The 25,856-nt window shown below is 43.3% G+C and overlaps 2 protein-coding genes across 4 annotated transcripts in view; one reads left to right on the top strand and one right to left on the bottom strand.

The window, feature by feature from the left end:
* The window catches only part of REPTOR (repressed by TOR), a 41,408-nt gene extending 32,651 nt beyond the window's left edge, over window positions 1-8,757 (top strand). For 2 of the 3 annotated variants that reach the window (XM_037426815.2, XM_075876239.1), the window contains exon 4: window positions 769-4,138. In XM_037426815.2, coding sequence (XP_037282712.1) covers window positions 769-866 — 98 coding nt within the window. In that variant the 3' untranslated portion in view covers window positions 867-4,138. Of the gene's footprint in view, window positions 1-768; window positions 4,139-8,592 lie in introns of those variants that run through there. The other variant, XM_075876240.1, reaches the window with a different exon arrangement.
* On the bottom strand, window positions 4,074-25,797 carry Sec20 (vesicle transport protein Sec20). Its single transcript, XM_037426819.2, has 6 exons — window positions 25,602-25,797; window positions 25,203-25,295; window positions 24,878-24,969; window positions 24,712-24,810; window positions 5,885-6,006; window positions 4,074-4,546 (listed from the first exon to the last, which is right to left on the bottom strand). The coding sequence occupies exons 1-6, from the start codon at window positions 25,713-25,715 to the stop codon at window positions 4,359-4,361; spliced, it is 708 nt and encodes a 235-aa protein (XP_037282716.1). The 5' UTR covers window positions 25,716-25,797; the 3' UTR covers window positions 4,074-4,358.
* Between the last annotated feature and the right edge of the window lie 59 nt (window positions 25,798-25,856).

Genomic DNA, 25,856 nt, shown 5'->3' with positions numbered 1-25,856 from the left:
AAAAGATGCACTGATATTTTGACTCAGTGGCTTTAGGCCGTCACACAATGTATATGAACATCTGTTGCATCTTCTGTGCCAGCACAGCAAAACTCCATTATAATGAAGTCGCACCTCACATGTAAATGCAAAACTTTTTTTGTATATATCAGTGTGCGTTATTTCAAGGATCCCATGTAACTTTGTGGAACATTGACATGACTTAAACTTGAAATTTCAGTGTAAACCACATGTAAACCAACTTATGCAAACCACATGACTGTGGTCGATTACTATGGCATCCCAATTGTGGCGAAAGTAGTTGTTTGCTATTTGGGGTTTTATGGCAATTGCATGCTATGCTGCACCAAGCAGTATAGCAAATAATATTAGCATTTCTGAAATGTCTTGCTTTGAAATGAAGGAAATGAGCTTAATGCAAACGGAAAGCAGTACACGTCTGTGTTTTTTCATCAATGTGTTTTTTGTGCTATATGTAAGATGAAAGCAACAAAACAAGAATTGTGAGAGACTAATGAGTCGTTATTTTAATAAATGTCTAGTACTTAAATTCTCATGGATATTTCACCTCTCAGCATTGCCTGTTGGAATAGTTCACTCATACAGTGGACAAATGCTTAGTGTTGAGCAAAGAGAGTGTGGCAACCTGCTTGGTTGCTAACTTCGATAAAGTAGCTATTTTCCGTGCAGTGCATGTATATAGGTTTTGTTGCTAAAGCCCGTGTTGGCCGTGTGGTGCAGCTGTTCAAGACCACTGTTTTCATTCAGTTTCAGTCAAAGTGGCTGGACACACGACTGAGTTTGTGAACAGAGTGCTAAGCAGCATCGCAGCAGGAAACCCTGATGGAGGCCTCTCGGAACTGTGAGCCTCCTGTCTTGTGGCTGCTGCCGAGCCAGCCTGAGCAGCCTCTCCCTCAAGATTGGGAGCCCTTACTTCGCATTTTCGGTTGTTAACGGTGCTGTGATATAAAAGTGAGCTTGTTGTACAACAGGGGAACCGCGGGCTGTATTCCCCCTTTGGGAGTCTGTTCTGGCGTCGGTTGCAGGCTTCTTAATAAACACTATACGGGTCACCCTGCTTTGATGCTTGGTCAGGTACTGTATAGGCCTTGCAAGAGGCCAATCATTGATCATGTGAGCACATTGAGAAAGACCTCTACCAGAGGCTTCTTTTCTGCTCTGAGGCTTGCCTCCTCTCATTTATATTTGTTTTGAAAAGTGCTTTGTCGCAGTTATGCCTGTTAGTATTTAATGCTGACAGACACAAGACAGTCCACCAGATAGTGTAACAATAAGGCTGTCCCATACGTGCATTTTGCTTGCCTGAATTGTAGTCGGCTATAGTACTGCAGTTTTGAATGCTGCTAGAAGGCTTTCAGAATAAAATACTTTTTTGTTTTAGAATTGTTATAGTGTCATTTTTCTGTCGGGTGAAATGAGTGTGTTGCATTGTTTTGCGCAAGAGCAATGATATGGGTACTATTCGATAATAGCTACTTTATACATATGTAAATATGCATGTTGTAAATATGAGTGTTACTTTTTTTTAGATATATAAGTGTGCTGTTGTAGAAAGCATAAATCATAGTTTTATGCACTGTTGCCCAAATGTTTTCCTGTGTAGTTTGATTTGTTCTTTTTTTTTTTTTTTCAAGTTCAAAGTTGCCTCAGGTCATCAGAAGTGCAAGGTAGTTGTGAGACCTGACTATACAAAATCCTGAAGGGAACAACCAAGCATGCAATACCACAGCACAACATGTACCGCTATCGGCACCATGCTTTTGTTGTTGTAGAGCCATGCTATGGCAAAGAGCTAAGGCATGGGCCTTCAGAAAATTCAAGTCAGTGAAACACTAGTCATTTGAGTGCCTTTCTTGTAATCTGCTGCTTTACAGGAAGTTACTAGGCAAATTGTAGAAGGCTGTGCCTGAATAGCAGCAGTTGCTTGTAACTCGCTACACTTAAAAATAATGTCCAACTCCCTACCTTCCCTCAACCTGTTGTATATGTTGTTCGAGGTTATTTTCAGAATTTACTTTTTTTTTTCTTTTTTAGCTGGCGGGCTGGGATAATACACATTGGTTCCTTACTGTCATTCTAAAAAGTTTACAAAGAGTTCTGTTGCTTAGAAGCTAGCAGCCCATCTTGAGCTTTGTATTTTCTCTACAAATCTACACATTTCTTCTCGATTGCTGTGGCTACCTTGTACTGCACCCAGGGCGTGCAGTCTCATCCAATGCCATTCATGGCAATGATGGAACCCTGTTGTGTTAACTCTGCTGTGTTGTCCATTTTGAGTGTATGGACAACCATATGTTTATTGCATTGTTGGTGTGGCTTTCATGTGAGCTTCTTGTTCGCCTCACATGCGTTCTGTTCTTCATAGTTCTCTTGGTTGGCTTGCTGTGTCACGACAGAATGGTCACGGCTAGCTGGAGTAGCAGGATGCAAAAGCGGAGATGTGCAATGACGTTTTGTTTTTGGACTCGCGTTGCCACCTGCACACCAATCCTGTGCTGGTTGAGTGCACCATGGATGGAGAGATGTACAAAACCAATATTTTTGTAAAGTGCGTGTCTTGTCTAGTTATTTTACAGTACCTGCAGTGTGAAAAGTAGCTGTTACCACTTTGTGGTATCGATATATATACATATATATAAATACATATTTTCCCTCAGCAGATCTGCCATCTAAGCTGATCTGAAGGCATTACTTGGCAGCTTTCTCATTCCATTGTTGGAACTGTGGGCTACTCTGTTTTCTTGTTCCAAGTGTTTTCTTTTTGTCACCCTTTGTGTTATATAGCAGCCTTGCTTGAGGGCCTTGAAGCTGCAGTGCTCAATGACAAAAAAGTTATAAACTTTAAAAAATACACACTTTGTCTATGCCCTCCATCTTGTTGAAGCAGTGGCATTAACTTAGGTTCAGGGCATTCACTTTCTTAATTGTGGCAGTTGTGCGTGTGTGCCAAACTATGGAAGCCAGTCAGTCGAGTGGGTGCACACAGACACACACACACGAAGCACCTTATGTCCTGGTGGCAGTCTACAAGTCACGTTTTTATGTTTTTAATATATATATATATGTATACAGCTGTGGCAACACTCCTTCCTGCTATTGTGGGATTTGTACTTCAATCCAGCAACGGTTTGATATACTGGAGTATTGCCCACCTATGTAGTCATGCTCTATCGGTGCCAACGTTAGTCGCTTTATATCTGCATGTACACCAGGGGCACACACTCCCAAATGGGGGTAGGGCATTCAAGTAGTGTGTTACACAAGTCATTTTAGCCGCATTATTTTGCCACATTGTACACTGCACCATGCAAGTTCCTGGTTCACGAAAATCACTAGTTTACACACTTGTTACACACAACTCAAAAGAAGTGGAGCCCTGCAGACAATATTTTTTCCTGCCCTTATGGCTACCACTGGTCATGCAGTGAGACATGGACATTTGTATTGCATTGTAAAGGCTTCGCAAAAAGAAAGTCATCTCGATGCTTGCAATGTTGCAAAATGTGCGTATCAGTGTGCTAGTGCAGTGTGGCAAAATAAGCGCAAGCTAAATTGACATTACTCCAACAGATATGACAGAAGGTAACGCATAGCCACCCCCTCACATTGCACGTTCCAGCTGTTTGTAAAAGGAACACATGACTGTGCCTTGGTACTCTCAATATCTTCGCAAAGCAATTTAAGGCCCACCATCAGCTGTCTCTACTTGTTACAAAACTGTTGTACAGAACTTCACACTCTCTCAACCTATTTTAGTATGGAAACCATCTTGCAGGGGATTTGCTGTGCAAGAGCAGGAAATGAGATGAAGATGTCACGTTTATCTACAGAATATGGCAGCAGCGCTGGGAGTTTTTATGTTTTCCTGTTGAGTATGTACAGGCATGTTATTTGTCACCCTTGTCCGATGTATAGACTCTGACATCTGACATAAATTGGGGGGTCAGGAGGGGGGGGGGGGGGGGCATGTGCTATGCTTTACACAAGTTCCTCGCTTCAACAATTGAAACCTTCTGGTACCATGATTGTGATGAGATTGTACAGAGAAGTGCTTATACTGGATGTAAAAGTGCTTGTTTATTCTTCTTATGAATAAAGGATCATGTTGCAACCTGCCTGCCTTGGCCCCCTCACTTGACATTGCACAAATAAACCTCGGTGCGCACATTTCTGCACAGCATCAAAATCACTGAGAATTTGAAAATGCAGTTTGATTTATCAATGTTCACATTTATCCTCTGGCTTGTCACTCCCAGGACACAGAACTTCGTTGTAGAAAGTGGCAGTCTTCTTTCCTTTTGTAGCAGTATATGGCAATAACGGGGCTATTTCACTCCTCAAAAGAGTCTTCGTTTCAGCACGTAGAGAACACAGGCAAAGAAGAACAAAAGTGCTAGGAAAATAAGCACACGGTCAGTCATCTCCCTGCGGCCATACTTAGTGAGAAGTTTCTGTGACTGTAGAATCGCAAAACCCATCTGCCGAGATTCCTGTTGGCTTTCCGTAATCATTGATGATGTGCCCACTGGAATATGAAAAACAAGCAAAAGTAAAGCCAACTTTACAAAATGCAGAAGCCAGCTTATGTGGCTTTAGACTACAATATCGCCTATCTGCAATAGATGTCTCAAGACCAGTCCCTTAATTGTGCTTCACTACCAGCAACCACATGTAAAAACTACTACCAATATGTCTAGAAAAGGCAATCCTAAGCTGCACAAGACTAAGAGAACATGGCTGGTTCCTGCTCTAACAGAAGTGGTGCTTCAGGAATTGGTTTCAAAAAATTTCTTCCACCTCCTCTGACAGTTGTTTTGACATTAGCTTCAGAGCCATACTTTGTGGTATGTAAAGAACTTGAGTGTTGCATTACTTTCCGTTTGCTAACACCTATAACAAGAGGTCTCCAGTTTTGCCCACTTGTGAGATGAGCTGTCAGATAAACATCACACGAATGTATCATAGGAGGATGCAACGCAAGAAACAGTGTTAAAGTTCATCAATACTACCACCTTTTTTTTTTCCTTGCTTTTTGTCTTCAACTTGTTTACTCTTATGAATGCTTCTTCAAGAAGAGCCGTATGAAGCCAACACATAAACGTAAGGCAAAGCAGTAGTTTTTGCAGCTTGAACTGCAGACAAAACACTCAAGGGAAACAAAAGTAAATGAAGAAACAACTTGCTTCCAATAGCAGCTGAACTCTCAACATGTGCATTTCACTACCACATGTGCTATGACGGCGGCTGCACCCCTCCATCCACCTTCTTGGGCCTTTACTATATGTAAAAGACTTTGCTCTGGGAGTGTTAGTTAAGGCGAGTCACGGCCATGGCAGCAGATATTGAGTAACTTTTTTGTCTCACAGAAGAAAAAAGTCCATTGAAGAGTTTCTCTTCTTTCATTTTTGAATGATGACATTATATTGGTATAGCATAACGTTTGAGATTGGCAGCACTTTTCCTCATGTGTTCTTGTTTTGGTGCCTTTGTTTTACGTTGATACTTTACACACACTATGATTAAAAATGAACTATCCAAACCAGCAGCACTACCATGCTGTAAAGAAAAGCTACAAATTGACAGATCGTATATGACATCCCAAAGCAATAAGGAGGCCATGAACTTGCAGGTCCAGATATATTTTCACCACCTGCGGTGCACCTAATGCTTGGTACACGAACATTATGTTGAGTCCCGATTGGGATGCAGCCGCAGCAGCCAGAGTACAAGTTGTGGTCCCATCCTTGGTCGGAGGAAGAATGAGATGGCCACTGTGGTGGTTCCTATAAGGCAGCCACTTGTGACTCTAAAAAGATATCCTATTGCACTCACAATAAACATAACACAAAACGGAATTACTCACCAAGTAGATCTAATGCATTTTCACTGTACTTGACCTGGTCTGCCATCATTCTGCTGATGGAAAACAGATTCTCCGTCATGCCAGATGTACTCCTCAGCAGAGTTTCCTTATCTGCACGGCCCCTAAAAGATCGTTATTTTACATGGCATGTTATGTTTTTCATTGCAGGTGATACTAAAGCGAGGCTAGACTAAAATACAGCTGATAAATAATTATAAACGTAAAATTATAGAACACCATTGGATTATTGTAATGCACCACTGTTCACTGCTTTCCATTTTCTGCATACCTTGCAGGTTAAAAAGAAACTTAATGCCCTGTCAAAGCATTCTGTAGTGAGTTTTGTAGAACAGAAGACTACATGAAAGCATTGGCCAAGTTTCTCAAACCATATGCACATTGTTTATCAGCCAAGACAACTTGAACAGTTAAGAATCGTTATCACAGCTGTCACACTTCTATTCATCAGGAAAGTATGTGTTTTAGGCTTGGTACTTAAGCAATGATAAGGACATGCTTTCTCGCCTAAGACTGCACCACGTAAAATGAAGTGCTGCAAACAAATGTCAGATATAGTGGATGGAAGCTCTAAATAAACTAGAATGATAAAGTAATATTTCAAATACAAGGTCATAATAACTACACAACTGTAACACTGTATGTCAACAGCAGAAACACCACAAACCAATGAGACATGTCCGACAGGTAACACATTCTACTCGGAAACAGTTTGTGAGATAAGAAAGCACTTACAAAAGTAGTACATCCGATTATGAAGTGTTAATCATGAGCTGTAACTTTGAATAGGTGGTCACCGTTGACCTCACAAAGCCCCATGCACATGATTTTCTGTGTGCTTTATTTCATATATGCATATTCAGATTAAAAAGAGGATCAAATGATTAGAATGCCAAAATATTTAATTTGAATCAAATAGTTTTAACTACTCAATTCAATTCAAGAGATCCATTACTTAAGACTTGTGAATACTTGTTGGACTTTAGAGGCAACGAGAGAAAGAAAATGATAGAAGTGAAGACAGTAATAAGTTATCCCACTGGTATAGTCGCTGCAGAGCCACCAGACCCTGGGTCTATATCCTGGGAAGATGAATTCGCTCAATAATTTCCCTTCATTCAACAATACTTTCTTATTTTTAACCAGCTTACAGATGCACTCATTTTCCAGTCTCACCAGTCTCACCATTCCAGTTCTTTTTCTCACCAGTCTCACCAGTCTCACCAGTTCTTTTTCCAGTCTCACCATTGTTACATCACTTGAAAAAAATACAAAATTCTGAAAAATAACACTTTTTCAATGAACATGATATTGATAGTGTTATAATGTTCCATATAACTGAAGGCAGTTGTAACATTCAAAAACTACTGTGTTTTATGGACATACATATTGAATTTGAGAGTGCTTGCCAAATGTGCTCCACCCCATTCTTATTCTTCTAGATTGAAGTAACTAGAAGAATAAGAATGGGGTGGAGCACATTTGTCAAGCACTCTGAAGCATGTAGCACGTAGACAGGATAACCGCTGGTCGTTAAGGGTAACTAACTGGATTCCCAGAGAAGAAAAGCGGGTTAGGGGGAGACAGAAGGTTAGGTGGGCAGATGAGATTAAGAAGTTTGCGGGTATAAATTGGCAGCAGCAAGCACAGGACCGAGTTAACTGGCGGAACAAGGGAGAGGCCTTTGTCCTGCAGTAGACGTAGTCAGGCTGATGATGATGATGATGATGATAATATTGAATAAATGTACACCAAAGTTTAGGCTGAACACACTACATGCAAACTTTATATTTTACATTTCTTAGATTCTTGGAAATTACAATGTATTATGTACAATTTGGTACTCCGGGATCATCTTTCTCAAGCATTCTTGCCTAACTCAATTAGAAAATTTCACTTTTCAAACACTTTTATTTAGCACAAGATCCACGATTCATTTTTAGTTCCTTGCATGGGATCTTAGCATGGATATGTTGGTAAATGAGAAAATTAATCAGACTTCACTGCTATAATAAATAATAGATTTTTAATTAAAAAAAGTCATTCTGGGTTTCTGCACACTGAAACAATGATATGATTATAAGGCACATTACTATATTGGAGAGATTAGACAACATTTACTACCTGGGGTTTAAAAAAAAATTAAATTCTGGAGATTTACATGCCACAATTCCAACATAACTAAGAGGTATGCAGTAGTATGGGCTTCAAGATTACCTTACACCAATAATATTCAAAATAAGTAATTATGATTGGAGTTTAACATTGCAAAACCATAATATGATTATGAGAGACGCTGTAAGAAAGGGCTCTGGAAATTTTGGCCGGCTGGAGTCCTTTATCTGAGCACACGAACCTCAATCACTGTGGCCTCCATTGAAAATGCGACTAATGTGGCCGCGATTCAATCCCACAACCTTCATTGGGCAGTTTAGCACCATAACCACTCAATAACCATGTCCAATCTGCCTTATACTAATTGCAGTTCTTTAACATGCTCATAAATCTAAGTATGCAAACACCCTTGCGTTTCCATTCATCAATAAAATGCAACCGCCGTGGCTGCTTCACGCTTCTTTGCTCTTTCCTAGGTTGTGAAGGAGGCGGGGTTTCATCTTCCTTTTTTGGGGGCGGAGATGAAGATGGCAATTTCATTGAACTGTCATGGCATCTATTGTTTTTCCCTGCAGGAAATCTTGTGAAGGCCAGGGCATAAAGCGCGAGCATTGAGACGCTCCAGACAGGTTCCCAGACAAGCTCCCATCAAACTTTCATCGAGAGCTTCCATGATGCGACCACCATCATGTAACACACTACCTGTAAATAATGTAAATAAAAACTACTGTTAACAGCTCTGGGCTCCTCTCCTCGACATCTCCCTGAGACTCTGGCTGGCTCCAGTCGCCTGGGCAGACTCCTGACTACATCAACCTGAAACGGTCCAGTTCTTGAAGCGGGTAAATTGAAATGCGCTAACCTGATTCGGACCACTCAAATGCGATTTCATTTAAAAATAAGCCCTTCCTTGACACAAAAGTAACACTACAAGGTTTCTAGACTACTATTTTAACAATCAACATCGACTTAATAGTTGGCTTTAGTGTCCCTTTAATGAGCAGCGGTTATCCTGCCTACGTGCTAACATGCTCAGCCCATGTCCATTTCTTCTTGATTTTAGCTATGATATCCTTAACACCGGTTTGTTACTCAGGGGAGGAATTACAGCTCATGATTACTGAATTGGACACAGAAAGCAGAAAAGTAGGTCTGAAAATTTGTATGCACAAAACTAAAGTAATGTGCAACAGTCTCAGCAGAAAACAGCACTTTGAGATAGGTGGAGACACACTGAAAGTTATAAAGGAATATGTTTCGTTAGGATAAGTAGTAACCATGGAGCCGAACCATGAAAGTGAAATACTTAGAAGAAAAAGAATGGGGTGGATTACATTCGGCAAGCATCCTCAAATCATGAATGATAATCTGCCACTAACCCTCAAGAGGAAGGTATACCCTCAAGAGGAAGGTATACCCTCAAGAGGAAGGTATACCCTCAAGAGGAAGGTATATAACAGCTGTATCAGATGTGAAAAACTAAGTCGTAAATCGGGCACCCCACCCCCTCTGGGAGTATGAAAGTACTCTGCCTGTGACGCTAGCAGTATACCAGGTTTTTTAGCAAACACTTGACAAAAATCATTAAACATAGGTTTTTCAAGCAAAAAAAGCAATTCTCCCAAGGAACAAGCTGTCAACTACAGCAGCTGTTGATAAATGTGTGAAACAGCAAACTTCACAGTTAATTAACTGAAAATTTTAATAATAAACTTTCTAACTAGAAATAATTGGAGGTTATTGACAAAGGTGAGCTTGCAGTCATAGAGACGACAATGCCTTATCTTAAGTCGTTGAAAAAGCAAAGCAAAAGTGATTCTCAGAAGGCCTGCAGCCAGCAAAAGTCTGGTGTTTTTTTGTTTTGTTTTTTTCACATGAAACTGTCACTCTGTGCATAGAGCACCGCAGATCTAGAGCAAACAAAATGTCCAGCACTGACATGTTGCAACAACTGGAGCAGCCACTTCAACATATATAAACTATTTCTTCGCTAGCTAAAACTTGCAATCATGCTGGCTGCTGGATATGCTGAGCTAGAAAAAATAGCACCCACATTTCGAATTTGGCACCACATTTATTACAACAGATCACCAGTGGAAATTGAATATGCTTAAGACTTGCAGTGTTTCTCGTGCATTGAGTTTAAAATAAACCTAGTTTTCTTGCACTGCAAGGCTTTAGACAATGCTAGCTGTAGTTTAAAAACTGATATGACAGCCACAATATTTATACAAAAAACCTTCAAACTTCAATAATTAGAAAATTAAATTGTAAATTTGTTTATTCAGCAAAATAATAAGTACATCCTTGACATTTCTTGATGTTTCCTGCAGCTTACAGACTTATTTTTTTTCTGAAAGGGTTTTCTTTTTAATGAATGAATGAACAGATTTTATTTCTGGAAAATATATTTTTTACAAAACTTATTTTTCATGATTTTTTAAAGAGTTAGCTGGAATTTCCAGCATAGAGTATTTAACTTACAAACACTGGTTACACAAGGGTAGATAGTGAAGAAGGTCAACACTTACTTGATCTATGAGTGCAAAGCTAAGTGCCAGCTGTGCGCCAAAGACCACTCTACAGCGGATCGCCATTGCAAGGCCAGATACAAGATACCGCACCTGCTGAAACGACGCTGCTGGGAACGAGCCCGACGAGAGGAAGAAGTAGTAATGTACTACGAGACGGAAGTGAAAGCACTGTACAGGCAAAGATGGAGCGACTCGTATCAACGATCGGAACATCGGACGCGAGACACATCCGGACCGAAAGCCTTCCCCAAGTTTCAAGCACAAGAAAAAAGCCACTCTATGTCCACTACCACCACATCTCAGTCGAGATTTAAATCGAGGTCCAGATCGAGGTACAGACCCGAGATCAGCAATACCGGGTCTCTCCTAGCACAGGAGGGAGGAATCCCAAAGCCCAAAAGGACCGAGCGGCATTGTGGCACTGCGGGACCCTTTCAGGTGAGCTGGACTGACGCAGCTTCCAGGGCGCGCGCGGAGGCAGAGGATGCTTTTCAAAGTAGGGTTAAGGCACTAAAGAACGAATTGGCGCAAATTAGGCGGAGCAATGTTGCATTTATGAATGAGATTAGAAAAGTGAGGGAAGAAAATGACCTTCTGAAAAGCGGAGGGGTTACATGTAACGAGGAAACCTCGCAAATTAGAACGGAGGAAAAAGGCACAGCAATGGACGAAGAGGTAGATGCCCTCACCCCCATTAAACCGAAACACGAGAACACTCCGAATAAAAGCGGGGTAAAGAAACCCAAATCAGTGGGGATGCCACTAGAAGGACAGGAGGAATTCCCAAACACCATAGAAGCCAAAATGAAACAGATTGAAAGCAAATCGCAAACTAAGCTTGAACAACAAGACGTTAGATTTGAGGCAAACACAGAGGCAAAAATTGAGGCACTAGGCAAGACGATATTGCAGGAAGTGCAGCAAATTTTGGCCAATTTTGATGCCAGGCTAGCAATATGGGGAACGCAGACAAGTAGTGGGGACCCGGTTAAGACCTCTTTCAAGCCGTACGCTAAGACCTCAGCGCCCACCAAGAGATCAGAGAGCCTGTAAGGCTGCCATAAACAGACAAAATAGCTACACGATTTGGCAATGGAATTGACGAGGATATAATTAAGACCGACACATTTTGCAACAACATCTTAAAGACAGCAGCACCCTGGATAATATAATGGTGAAGAAATGCCTGGGATGGCCAAATTGTCGGGATACAAGTCATTCAGCAGTGCCGATGAAAAGACAAAGGTATTGACAACGTTGGTTAAGTGAAATATCACATTCTCCTCGAACTCATATCCATCCAGAAAACAAAGGACAGTCTCTTTGTATTAAATATTTACAGCAGTCTAGACAAATCTAAATCAGCAGTCTAAATCTAGACAGCATCAATTCTGCACACTGTTTTGCAAAACTCTCGCTATAACGGGCAACCAAGCGGTAGTGATTGAAGGCGATTTCAACGCCCCGCACGGTGCATAAGAATACAGGGTCAAAACCCAGAAAGGCAGGAACTTGTGGTTGGGCACGCAGGAGGAGGGCCTGGCACTAACGAGTGATCCATCGATTCCTACGAGAAAAGGTTCTAGCATTTGCACGGATACTACACCAGATTTGACATTCACCAAAAACATACTGGACACGCAGTGGACCAATATGCAACACGACTTGGGAAATGATCATTCTATGCTTGTAATAACAATGAGGGCAGGGCCGCAGAAGTCAAAAGGCAAACAAATTAAAATTGTCGACTGAGACAAGTTCAGGAACATCAGAGACGAGCCCGATGAAACGATACAGAGTAATGAGGAATGGACCAAAAACTTAAAACGAAATGTGATGGCAGCTACGCAAACGGTGCTACTGAAAGTGCCGCTAGAGAGTGTAGACAATAAGCTTCTCCACATGTGGGAAGCTAAGGAAGAGTTACAATGGAGGTGGAAAAAACAAAAACACAACCGGCCACTTCGTAGAAGGAAAACTAAATTGAACAGGAATATAGAGCAGTACACCCAACAGCTGTGCAGACAATAGTGAAAGGAAAAATGCAATGACATGGACAACCAGATAGGAATGGCGAAAACATGGAACATCCTTAGACATTTGTTAAACCCGGACGGGAACAATTTGGCAGAAAGGAATAATATTAATCGGTTAATACAAACGTTTCAAGGTACAGAGCAGTGTTTCCTCAATGAAATCAAGAAAAAATACATCTGTCAAGTGCTTCCCATTACACACCCTTATTACACAGAGCTGGCAAATATTTAGACAACGAGATCAGTGAAGCAGAAGTAAGGGCCGCCTTGCAGAAACTTAATACTAAATCAACACTTGGACTAGACGACATAACAAACAAAATGCTACGTAATTTGAACGATGAGTCCTTAACTAAGTTAAGTGACTTCATTAACAAATCATAGAAGGCAGGACAGATTCAGCAACAATGAAAGACGGCAAAGTGTTAACACCCAAGCCAGGCAAGTGATTGCAGATTGCGAACTTGAGTTTATTTCTCACATCTTGCGTAGAGAAACTCATGGAGCAGATAATTCTAGAGAGGATAACTACCTATCTTGAGAATTGGGATATGCTCCCACTCACAATAATAGGATTCAGGAGGAACCTCTCAACGCTGGACGCAATGCTACAGTTAAAACATCAGATTATAGATAATCCAGGAAAAGCGACAAAGGCCATTCTAGGGTTAGACTTCAAAAAGGTCTTGCAACGGTGCTAAAAAAAGTAAACGATCTAGGACTGGAACAACAGACATACAATTACATGCGTAATTTCCCAACGGGAAGGAAGGCAAAGATCATAATAGGGGACCTAGTTTCAGAGGAAATTGAGATAGGCAATGCAGGTACGCCACAAGGCTCGGTATTATCGCCTCTGCTATTCAATCTGACCCTAATTAGACATTAGGCTAAGCTCCAAGCAATCGAACGACTCATCATACAATATATGCAGATGACATCACCCTATGGGTGAGAAACGGGTGATGGGCAAATAGAGGAAACGCTTCAAACAGCAGTAGAAATGGTGGAGGGATATTTAGAAGGTACTGGGCTAGCCTGTTCTGCAGAAAAATTCAAGCTGTTGCCGTACAGATCGACTCGTAGAAGTCGCAAACCAGGCAACTGCCTACATGATCTCGCTCATAGAGAGGAAATACAGGTAAGAACAGCCGATTGAAAGCCTATCCCCATGGTCGAAAGGATCAGGGCACTTGGTCTGCTCATTAAAGCCAAGGGCAACAACGGGGACACCCTCAGACCACTGGATGCAACTGTAGCTCAAATAATGAGACTCATAAAAAAGATAGCAAATAAACACAGTGGCATGAGGGAGGACAACTCGATAAGGTTGATACAGACATTCGTGATAAGCAAAATAGTATACGTGGCGCCATACTTGAAATGGCAAGTCACAAAAAAGGTCAAGTTAGATTGCCTCATTAGAAAAATATTCAAACTAGCCATAGGGCTGCCGATTAGCACACACACAAACTGCTACAACTAAGCCTGCACAATACCACAGATGAGCTCATTGAGGTGTAACATATGGCACAATATGAACATCTCTCTAAGACACGAGCAGGAAGACATATCATAAAGCGACTAGGCATAACCTATCACACACTACAAGGTGTCAAGGTGGACATCATAAGAAGCACCAGAGAAATGATGATGATACCTCCCTTGCCAAAAAACATGCACGCCAAACACAATAAGACCAGACGAGAGACCAGAGCAAAGGAAATACAGAAAAAGTTTGGTAATTACAAGGACGCAGTTTTCGTAGACCCTGCTCCATAAAAGCGCAGATGGGGGTTTACGGCAGCCGTAATCGACAGCAACAAACACAGTACGACATGCACGACCATACACACCACAAGTATCGAGACTGTGGAAGAGCTAGCCATAGCGCTCGCAGTAGCTCAGACAAATGCAATCGTAATTGTCAGTGCCTCTCTAACTGCAGTGAGAAACTTTGCCAACGGCCGCATCTCCTGGGAGGCACTGCGCATTCTACTTGGAGGGTGTCAAGCAAGCAACAGAAATACATACATTACATGGACACCTGCTCACGCCCTCACGGGGAACAGCAACAATGGGGCTGTACGTGACGCAGCTCGAGGGCTCACCGACCGAGCTGCCCTGTCAAGTGCCGCCTCAACATCCTCCGGTGATGATGGTGCGGTAGAAGAATGGGAGCGGGAAGCCAGAATGACTAGATACAATGATATTACAAAACATTATAGATTACAGAGGGGCATATTTCCGCCCCTTCACCCAAAATCAACAAAAAGACAGTTTGTCGAATGGCGGCAGTTACAAACTATAAACTTATAGGACGTATCCGAATCCTGCACTCTCGCACATTATATATCCCGATATCTACAAAACGGACAGATGTGAGTGTTGAGACTCCAGAGCCACTTTGGAGTGTATGTTATGGGAATGAAGAGGGATTAGGGCCCATAACGAGTACGCGGCCTCTAGTGGCGTCAACGACGCTGTGCCACGTGGACTTCGTCGACTGTGCACCCCCGTGGAGCACGATGACGTCCTCCGCCTCCCCGATAGCAAGCTGCCCGGAGCATATAAAAGCAAGGGCCATGGTCTCGACCTTCAGTGGACACGGCAGCACCGCCGTGACGATGTCGCCTTACGTGCCTCTACTTGTGCAGGTTGGTGATCGAAAGTATGGTTTTCGTAGTAACTGTACCTGCCTGATTGTGCTGCCGAGTCCACACACTGTTCTTGGTTGCTTAAATGACTGTGTATCAGTTGTAAGCCTGTTACTGAAGTTGTCCGGTGACGTAGAGGAAAATCCTGGGCCCGAGGTTGAAAAAATGCTGAAGGAAATATTAAGTAACCAGAGTAAACTACTAGCAAAAGTTAATGAAATTCAGGCCAAGCAGACATCTACGGATGCCAGCATTTCCGACATACATGTTAGGCTCCAGACTATTGAAAAACAACTTGAAGGGTTGGGTGAAACACAGAACCGGCTTACTATAATAGAATCAAGTGTTGGTCGCCAAGACAGTAAATTGACGGCTCTTGCCAGGCAGATTGATGACTTAGATAATCGTTCTAGACGCAACAACCTTATTGTACGCGGAGTGGAAGAAGAAGAATCTGAGGATGAGGCAGTACTCTTAAGTAAGGTGAATGACGATATCTTTGACAAGTTACTTGGCTCAAAGTGTAGATCCATTGAGAGAATTCACCGTCTAGGAAAGAAAATACCTGAAAGAAGCCGTCCGGTCATCTTGAAAGTAGGAGACTTCAGGGACAAAACCAAAATACTGAAAAACTGCCGCAAGCTCAAGGGGACACAATTCAGTATCAGCGAAGATTACTCTAAACGAGTAGTTGAAATCAGAAAACAACTATGGATTTCATAAGCGGATGAAAGAGCAAAGGGAGCAAAGGTTAAACTAATCATCGATAAACTGAAAGTAAACAACGTTCTCTATGGCTGGAATGAGGCTACCAACGAGCGATTCAGGTATGCTAGCCCAGGTCTCACCAGCTCTGACTGACTCAAATTGAGACCAACAGCATCTGTTAAGGTTATTAATGTAAACGCCAGAAGTTTGCTGAATAAAGCTGATGCAGTTGAAGCCGCAATCCTGGAGCATGAACCGGATATAATGGTCGTAACAGAGACTTGGTTACATACGGACGTAGCAGATTTCGAAGTAACACCTACAGGTTACATAATTGTTAGAAAAGACCGGCAAGGAAGAGGTGGTGGTGTTGCGTTTCTTATTAAAGACAACATTAGGTTTTCAGTGTTGGATGATAATTGTGACATAGAAATGTTGTGAATTAGGTGTGGGTTCAGCGAACGAACTGTGTATATTGGAGGGATTTATAGAGCGCCGAATTCCTCTCTGGATATAATCGCAAAGCTAAGATATTTTATGGATTCTAATTTTAGCCTCCAAGATAACGTATTATTATTAGGGGTCTTCAATCTTCCGGATATTAATTGGCTATCCCAGTCTCCTGGATCGGAACAGGTTGCAAGTGCTGAGCAACTACTGGAGTTGGCATTCTGCTACGGGCTAACGCAAAGTGTCACTGAATTTACTCGGATAGGGACTACAAGGTCATCTATCCTTGATTTGGTTTTTGTGTCCCCAAAGCTGTTGCCGTTACTCAGCCGTTGTGAAGTTGTAGAAGGCCTGTCCGACCACAGAATGGTAGTAACGCACCTAGCATTGTCCCCAGACACCTTGGGTAAACCCACACTTAGCACTGTATTGAATTTTATAGCGGCTGATGATGTGTCTATTTTGGACTATCTTGAAAGGTCCTTTGATGAATTTCAGGTCCTTTACAACACTGACTGCGGCACTGATAGGCTATGGCATTTCTTTTCAATTGTTGTAGGGAAGTGCATAGACAGCTATGTACCCAGGATTAGAAAACGCATTTGTAAAACCAATCCCTGGATTACCAGAGCAATCATTCACACAAAAAGAAAACTAAAACGGAAACAAAAATCTTGTGCAAAACATTGTACCCCTGAAGGAACAGCTTGCATTTCTTCAATGAGACAAGAACTGAAACGTCTGATCAAGCAATCCAGGGATCGGTTTTTCAATGTGACATTGACGAAATACTTGAAGGAAGCCCCCTCAAGATTTTGGCGCTTTATAACTCCCCCAGCAAGCTCCCCGAGGCCACCTGAAATTACTCAACAACGTGTTGATGATTTCAATTCTTTTTTTGCTTCTGTGTTTACTCATGATAATGGCATTTTGCCCGAGTTTTCTACGTCATCATTGCAGCGGCCGATCGATGATGTGGTAATTAACGAAGAGGGTGTCCTAAATCTTTTACTTAATATAAATACAAAAAAAAAAAACCCGGCCCTGATGGTATACCAAACGAATTTCTGTACAGATACGCTGAATGGGCGGCTCGCTTCCTTACAAAAATATTTCAGTCGTCCCTGCGCAGTGGCTCTTTCCCACTAGCGTGGAAGCGGGCTAAAATTACCCCTGTTCACAAAAGTGGCTCCTCACGGGACGAGCGCAACTACCGTCCTATTTCGCTTATCAGTACATGTTCAAAGATACTCGAGCACATTGTTAACAAACACCTGATGTCCTATCTTGATACGCACAATCTATTATTTTCGAAGCAGCATGGCTTCCGCCGAGGCTTATCTACAACTACACAGTTAATCGAATTTGTTCATGATCTTTCAAAAACAATCAATTTGCGTGGTCAAACTGATGTGGTATATTTGGATTTCGCAAAAGCATTTGATAAAGTGTCGCACTCAAAGCTCCTGTTTAAAATTGACAAAACGTTTCAAAATAATCACTTGACAAAATGGTTTTCATCCTATCTCAGCTGCCGTCAGCAGTTTGTTCAAATAAAAAATAAACAGTCTAGAGCAGTTGCAGTTAATTCCGGAGTTCCCCAGGGGAGCGTGCTGGGTCCCCTTTTATTTTTGTTATATATAAATGACCTACCAAACCGGGTTACGGTCCCGATAAGGTTGTTTGCCGATGACTGTGTTGTTTATAGCAGAATCGAGACTGAACATGACCAAGTTAATCTAAACAACAATCTTCAAAGAATAAAGGATTGGTGCGAAGAATGGCAAATGAGTTTGAACACAGAAAAAACAGTCTTCATGACTATAACTAGAAAGAAAGCACCTCTAGATTACACCTACCAGATTGGCAATGCTTTCCTTAAGCGTGTACAAAACTATAAATATCTTGGGTTATGGTTCACGCCCGACCTCCGGTGGAACACTCATATTGATAATGTATGCTCCAGGGCTACCAAGGCACTGTATAGCCTTAGACGTAACCTTTATACCGCCCCATCTGATATAAAGTGTCTTGCTTACAAAACCCTGGTCAGACCTATTATCGAATATTCTAAAATTGTCTGGGACCCTTACACAAAGACAAACTGCAATAAAATAGCAAAAATACAGCGACTTGGTGCGAGATTTATTTTTAATAAATATCGCCGACATCATTCACCTACTGAACTTTGTAAAAAAGCTGGACTGGATAGTCCTGAACTTAGGACGAGGATTGAGCGTCTGAAATTCCTCTACCAGTTAATTCATAATCATTTTAAACTAAACTATTCAGATTACTTCCAGGTCAACACACAAGAACACTCCAGACATCGCCATAATATGTACATACCACCCCTAGTCCCACGTAACGATTGCTTTAAGTTTAGTTACTTTCCACGTGCTATTGAAGATTGGAATATGCTGCCAGAGTCTATAATTGGTTGTTCCTCGCTTACATCATTTGAACAGAATCTCAAACGTTTATTTCCTGAATAACAGTGATGTGCGTCTGTACTTTTTGTTGGTTGCATGAGACTGCAGTAGTTGTGTTTCAAATCTTCAGCGCGGTGCAAAAGTGCCGCCTCAAATGCGTCATGTGCTGTTCTGCGCGTATGTATTGCATTGCATGTGTGTTCCATTTCTTGTTATGTATAACTTCGAGTTGCTGCTCACAATAATACCGAGAAATTATCTCGAGACCTGTACGGTACTTCTTTTTCGCGAATAATTGTTTGTACTTCCACCCTGTAACGGCCCACTTCTGGGCTAACAGTATAAATAAATGAAATGAAATGAAATGAAATGAAATGAAAGTCTTCACGCGCGTTGGGAAGCCGCAATGCTCAGCCCCATCCTCGAAGATCAGATGTGGGCCATCTAGCAGGCTGAAGGAGCCGCCACGATTCAAGGACTCCTGGCCGCAACCTAGGTGGGGCCATTGGCCCACACCCACCAACTCACCCGACTTTGAATAAAGTTATTTCCTCCTCCTCCAAACACCTACACGAAGCATTTTTTTAAGTATTGTACGAAAAATTCACTTCCTAAATTGCAGTTTAAATGAGTGTAGACAGTCTGGGTAGCATACAAAAAGCAAAAGTGGTGGCTGTTTGAAAGCATATTGCCACTATGCCTACAAATGATGGTGCTATTGTAACACATACATATGGAACAACAGTGAAGGTTGACTCTGAGGAGAGCAGCAACGTGCTGGCACAAGAGTGTACCACACAGGACGGTGACCATACCTTCCAGGACAACAATGTTCCTGCATACAAGTGGTGTATATTGTTATGTCACAGGCATGGTCCTCGTTCAAGAGCGCTTCTTCCCATGAGAACTAGGCTGTTTCGGCGAACTCCCCCCCCTCCCAGTGCCACCTTCTACGCAGATGGCGGCGAGCTACTGTGCAGTTCCGGGGATTGCGTCGCCTCCTCTGCCGAGCTACCGTGCAGTTCCGGGCAAAGCTGCGTCTCCTCCACTGAGCACCCAGAACTGGTCTCAAAGAAAGGACAAAAACATGATTTAAGGCCGTGCCGGCCACATGTTTGAGGGATTTTGCCCCAGCCGACGTCGTCCTGCTGGCCGGCTCTGTAAAAATGTAAATGTTGCCCCCTGTTGCTGTTTTGAAAGCGATTGCCTCCCTATTCCGCCTCTGGACGAAGGCTTCAGCAAAGTCCGTTTGACTGCTCAACACTTTCGGCTACCGCTACCATCACAACAAACCAGAAATTCAAACAGTGGTTGGCAGCTTCGGGATACGCTACCCTACGTTTGTCAAGCCTGATCGGATCTCTGAGCACAAGGACGACTGCCGTGATAGCGTTTGGCTACGCTGGGATACGCTACCCTAGGTTTGGCACGCCGGATTGGACCCCTGGAAGCTCGAGCACAACCAACCTGATATCAGGGTTTGGATATGCTGGCATACGCTACCCCTGTCTTCAAGGTTTCACTGCTGTAGAACCCGCCACCCCGATCTCAACAGCTCGAAGTTGGAGCGGACTCCTGCAGGCCCGAGGACACCTACAACATTGTTCGAAGGCAGCCACGAGTTGGACCATCGTCGGCTACTTTGGTTGGGCAAGTGCCCAACGTTTACTGTTCCTTCCGCCAGACCTCTCTAGCACAGGCAGATGTTAGTAGTGTTTTGTTGGTTATAATTTATAACTCACGTGCTTTAAACCATGACATTAGTTTTAGAGTACAATGAATATCAGTAGTGGAGCATCACGAGGGACGACATCGCGATGGAGCAATACCTTGTGCAAGACCTCTTAGAAAATTGTGGAGCCATGGGGATTTCCGCCGGGTCCGCTAAAACAAGGGAGGCAATTCTCGAGGTGATGCGGGCAGAGAATGTGACTGCCGACCTCTCTAGCACAGGCAGATGTTAGTAGTGTTTTGTTGGTTATAATTTATAATTTACGTGCTTTAAACCATGACATTAGTTTTAGAGTACAATGAATATCAGTAGTGGAGCATCACGAGGGACGACCTCGCGATAGAGCAATACCTTGTGCAAGACCTCCTAGAAATTTGTGGAGCCATGGGGATTTCCGCCGGGTCCGCTAAAACAAGGGAGGCAATTCTCGAGGTGATGCGGGCAGAGAGTGTGACTGCTATGGAGACTGAGGCCCGTCGCGAAGCACAAGCCGCTGAAGTGCACCAGAGAGAGCGGGACGCCGAGGAGAGTCACGAGGCGCCTGATATTGAGGCCCGTCACAAGGTACAAGACCCCGAAGTGCAACGGAGGGAGCCAGACGCTGAGTTGCATCGCGAGGAGTTAGAGGCCGACGCCCATCGCATAACTAAGGACGCGGAGGTGCATCATAAAGCGCATGACACGGAGCCGCTTCGCAGCGCACATGATCAGGATGAATCACGTCAAAAAGAGCTTGACGACGAGTCGCGTCGCAAGGCGCTAGAGGTTGACGCCTGTCGACAAAAGCTTGAGCAGGATGCGTGACATAAAGTGCTACAGATAAATCTCGTGAACGAGAGCATGAGGCCGACTTCAAAGGCCAGAGGGCATTCCACGACAGCGATAGACCCCCACCGATCGAAAGCTTTTTAGGCGCGTTTGTTGGCTTTAAAGGCATCGGAACTCCCGTTCTGTCGCAAGCAGAAACAGCTAGCAACGGGCCCGAAGAATAGCTAGTTAACCAGTCTGGAGTTTCAGCAGTACTTGTCAAAGGCAGCACATTTAGAAGTAAGTGTGTCGAGGCTGCTAGTATTGCGAGAAGTCCCAACAGAAAGAGGCGTCGGCGGAAGCGTCGCGCGGTATAGACTGGCGCCAAGCGTGCTAAAGCCGCTGTTATGACGTCCTCGGCCGAGACGCCAGGTTGAAGGCTAGGCGCAGCATCACGAAAAGGCCTCCTAAAAAATGTTCGGAGCTCAAACTGTCACTGAGATCGACATTACGCGGGAAACGCGTCAAGAAAAACCGAATTTCAACTAAATTCAGACACCGAGTTCACCGCCTGGTCTCATCTTTTTCCCTGCCATTTAGGGGCAACCACAAAGGGAAGCACCACTTACCCCTGAGCCGCAACACAGGCTGTTCCCCACCGTGACGAAAGTGTCACGGGTCGAACGGGCGGGGTAAATAACCCAATGCAGATGCCATCTTGTTCGAGTTAAGCGGCTGTACGTCAGAAGTTGCTGCTACCGAGTTCGGCAAACACTTTTGTTAGTTGTGCCTGTATCAAGAGCGGATACCTCGAGCGCGACTCCCCAGAGTTCATCTGAGAGGGGCCCATCTTGCCATTACTAAAGCTGGATCTTTTACTCAGCTTCGATAATTATTTTTCCAGTTTTCTTGTCTGCTGATGAGCAAGGAATGCGTCTCCATTTTTGTAAGTTTTACTTTCCTTGTCATCGGAGAAGCAGACATTGATATGTTTGTTTGATTTTGTTTTCATAATATTTCGAAAGTATTATTTTAACAGAGAAGGCCGAGTAGAAGCCCCTGCTTAAAATACCTTCTGTATTAAACATTATATACGTGTTAGTATGCGTGTTAGTGTATAGGTAAACGTTTAGCTTTCTTTTGCATAACAACCGCAAGTTTGATTTTCAGTGTTATTTTCTTGCTTTTTCTAGGGTGTGTTTTCTCTTGTTGGGATGCTCATTGGCTGCACGCATTGAATAAGAGCTTGTCGGAAGACTTTGTTATGTTTAACAGTATGACGCTTGCAAGCGACACCAATGTGCATAATTGCGAAGTGCTTGGTATTCTAAATTGTAGTTTCGGGGCCAAATTCAGTTTTCCTCAGCAGCTTCGATCGTCCACAATCTGCCCAAATCACAATTTAGAGTCCCTCGAAAAAAAAAATTCTGTTTGGTTTAGCAGTGTCATGCACTAGCACTTAGCTAAAAGTGTGTCCACATTATGTATTCCTTCTGAGATACGTTGCTCGTGATGCTATTTTTTAGCTCAGCTTAATCTCGAGGAAATATCTTCGTTTTTGCTGGTCTGGCGATTTGATCAGCATTTGGAGGGCACTTGCTTTGGCCAGAGTGGTTTGGCTTTGTGCTCGACTCCGTCGTTCCAGTGATCCGCTGCAGTGCTGTGAAAGTCTCCACGGGTGGAGAGAGTGGAACGGCTACAGTTCTCAACAGTCAATCGGCATCCCTCCTTCGGAGCCGTGCTACACGGCTGAAAACTCTAAATGCATTGTCTGGCGGCGGGGGTGCTGTTATGTCGCAGGCATGGTCCTCATTCGGGAGCGCTTCTTCCCACAAGAACGAGGCGATTCCCGTCAACTCTCTCCCTCCCAGCGCCACCTTCCACGCAGACGGCGGCGAGCTACTGTGCAGTTCCAGGCAAAGCTACGTCTCCTCCACTGAGCACCAGGAACTGGTCCCAGAGAAAGGACAAAAACGTTATTTAAGGCCGTGCCAGCCTCATGTTTGAGAGATTTCACCCCAGCCGATGTCGTCGTGCTGGCAGGCTCTGTAAAAACGATAAGCTGCTATAGTAAACGTTGCTACCTGTTGCAGTTTTGAAAACAACAATTGCCTCCCTATTCCGCCTCTGGACGAAGGCTTCAGCGACATTCGTTCGGCAGCTCACCGCTCTTGGCTACTGCTACCATCGCGACACAGCGAACTCCTAACAGTGGTGGCAGCGGTGGGATGCCATTAAACCCGAATTCATAACAATATACACCAGAAAACTGCGAGTTCAGCAGGTAACACATCACACCATCTGTCACAAGTGCAGCAAAGCCACACCATGAACTGCCATGCCAGCAGACATTCCACAATTCAAAGGCGAAGCTTCTCAACCCAAGTACGGCTGTAAGCATGTTTCACGCTTTTCGTCTCCCAAAAATTTGTGCTTTTTTTCTTGTGAAACATCAAGGAAACCTTCTTTGACAGTCTGAAATGTCTACCGCACGTGCACTGCCATGTGCAGAAGCAACTTTATCAGGTACGTACTATTGTGCTAGAAAGAAACGTGAACAGCGAAAGGTGTGGCTTTCGACTCAGACAAGCTGCGACATGCCTTGACTGTTGCTAGGCAAGACTTGTGCTTTCAGACGGCTTCACTGTACTGCTAGAATCTTTCTCCGGCTTGCGCTCACGCACCGCTATCATTCGAGTCAAGCCTGAAACTAGGTTAACACACTCTCGGTGCCAAAAGTGCCAGACAGAGCACAATTTTATAGTGCAATGGTAACGATGGCTGAAAGCACAGATTAGCCTAGCGACAGTCAAAGCATGTCATAGTTTGACTGAGTCGAAAGCCACGCTTTCTGCCGCTCACGCTTCTTTACATCAATAGTATACCGCTACATTGCACTCAAAACCACCCCTGGTGCTGGCCCAGAATATTTTGGCTTAGGCTCTCATTCAATGCAAATGAACTGTTGGCCATCCTGTCCTGCAGTTATTTAACAGGGGACCATTTGTGCCCCTTCTTTTCCCTTTCAGACTTTCAAAATTCGGATCATGAGGCAGTGACAAGCAGGAAGTTTGGTGTTGCGGTCACATTAAAAACTTACTCTTTTACAGATGGTGCATGATGTAGTGAGAAAAGAGACACATGAATCAACCACAAAAGAACTTTTCCAGAATTGCTCAACCACGGACCACAGTGGCCGTGTTGTGTTGCCAGACAAAGCCTTACAATGGACCAGACCATATCTAATTAAACACCTTGCAAGTGTGTTTGTTTTCCCCAGCCTTCATACATGCTAATTGCAATCACTTCATGTGTGAACATAACGTGGTGGAAGTCCTAAAACTTTAAAAATATCTGTCAGTAACTTATTCAGCAAGGCATAACATAAGTTGCAGTACCTTTGCCTGACATGTCCTCCAGACAGGAGCCGCTCTCTGTACTGGTCATGGATGTTCTTTTCGGCAAAGAGGTTTGCCTTGCGTAGTGCTTCAGTGTTGCTGAAAAATGCCACATTTTGAATACTCTATGTATTGCATTTATGAAACACTGCGGGTGAGCACTCACATTTTCATTCCTCTCACACACTCTTCAGCCTTCAGTGTCAACCTCTCCTTGTCTTGAACTTTGTCTTGCTCCATTCCAAGTGCTTTCAAAGCCTTGAATATAAGACGCACAAATGCAAGATTATGCACCTGGAAAGCCTGTGGTCACTAAGTAGCATTTCCCGCAGATTTTATCCACTGCATGCTTGCTTTGAATATGTACTATAATCAACAATTCAATGAAAAAAAAACGGCCCACGAGGTCAGGTCAATATATGTGCGTGAGCCTCAATCGCCCCTTCATGCTTTATAACATGCATGCAAAAAGTCTCCAACGTAACACCTACCTCCACTGTCTTTTTGTAGGTGCGCAAGCTCTCAGCAGCTTCCAAATTTTTGGCATCCAAGTCCTCCCGACTCGCGCAATCATTATAGATGTCCTGAAAAAGATACGGAAGTCAAGGTAATTTGCTGGTGCAAATGCTTAGCTCCGCACGACGGCCAATGCAAAGGATGTGAAACCGAAACTTGGTTGCATCTCTTGAGGACATCAAAACAAGAGAGGAATTATGACGCTGCTGTTGTGCGTTTTTCCCTGAATTCCCCGGACAGTCAGAAAGAGCAAAGAACATGGTGTTGTTTGCGAACACGATGCTCACAGTTGGACAATTATACCACAAACAAGTGTTTTCATACGTAAGCCCGCTGAAAGCACTCTTTCAATTCGAACACCACAAACGCCATACCTGTATGCACAACTTTATCCGTATGTCTATCTTGAGTATCTCCTTGAGCAAATTCATCTCAGCGCTCGCACTATTACTAGTACTTTTAATGCTATTTTTCCGTAAACTTGTCATGCTGTCAACGCTGCCACAGTAGCAGACCAGCTGGCTTGCTTTCTCTTCCGCAGGTTGATGATGACAGTCAAAAACTCGTCAACCTTGTTGAAAGTTATTGCAAATATGCAATGCATACGTTACACAGCATTTTAAACACAG

This window comes from Rhipicephalus microplus, chromosome X (genome assembly GCF_043290135.1).
Source record: "Rhipicephalus microplus isolate Deutch F79 chromosome X, USDA_Rmic, whole genome shotgun sequence".
NCBI lineage: Eukaryota > Metazoa > Arthropoda > Arachnida > Ixodida > Ixodidae > Rhipicephalus > Rhipicephalus microplus.
The sequence above is the reverse complement of the archived record's forward strand: the minus strand, read 5'-3'. Positions and strand labels throughout refer to the sequence as shown.

What these genes read in the sequence shown, in the direction of transcription:
- Sec20 (XM_037426819.2), bottom strand. Translation starts at nt 25,715, where the DNA reads ATGACAAGTTTACGGAAAAATAGCATTAAAAGTACTAGTAATAGTGCG. An exon ending in TGTGTGAGAGGAATGAAAAT is followed by an intron (nt 24,811 to 24,877) that starts GTGAGTGCTCAC and finishes GGCATTTTTCAG; the next exon opens with CAACACTGAAGCACTACGCA. An exon ending in AAATGCATTAGATCTACTTG is followed by an intron (nt 4,547 to 5,884) that starts GTGAGTAATTCC and finishes TTCATATTCCAG; the next exon opens with TGGGCACATCATCAATGATT.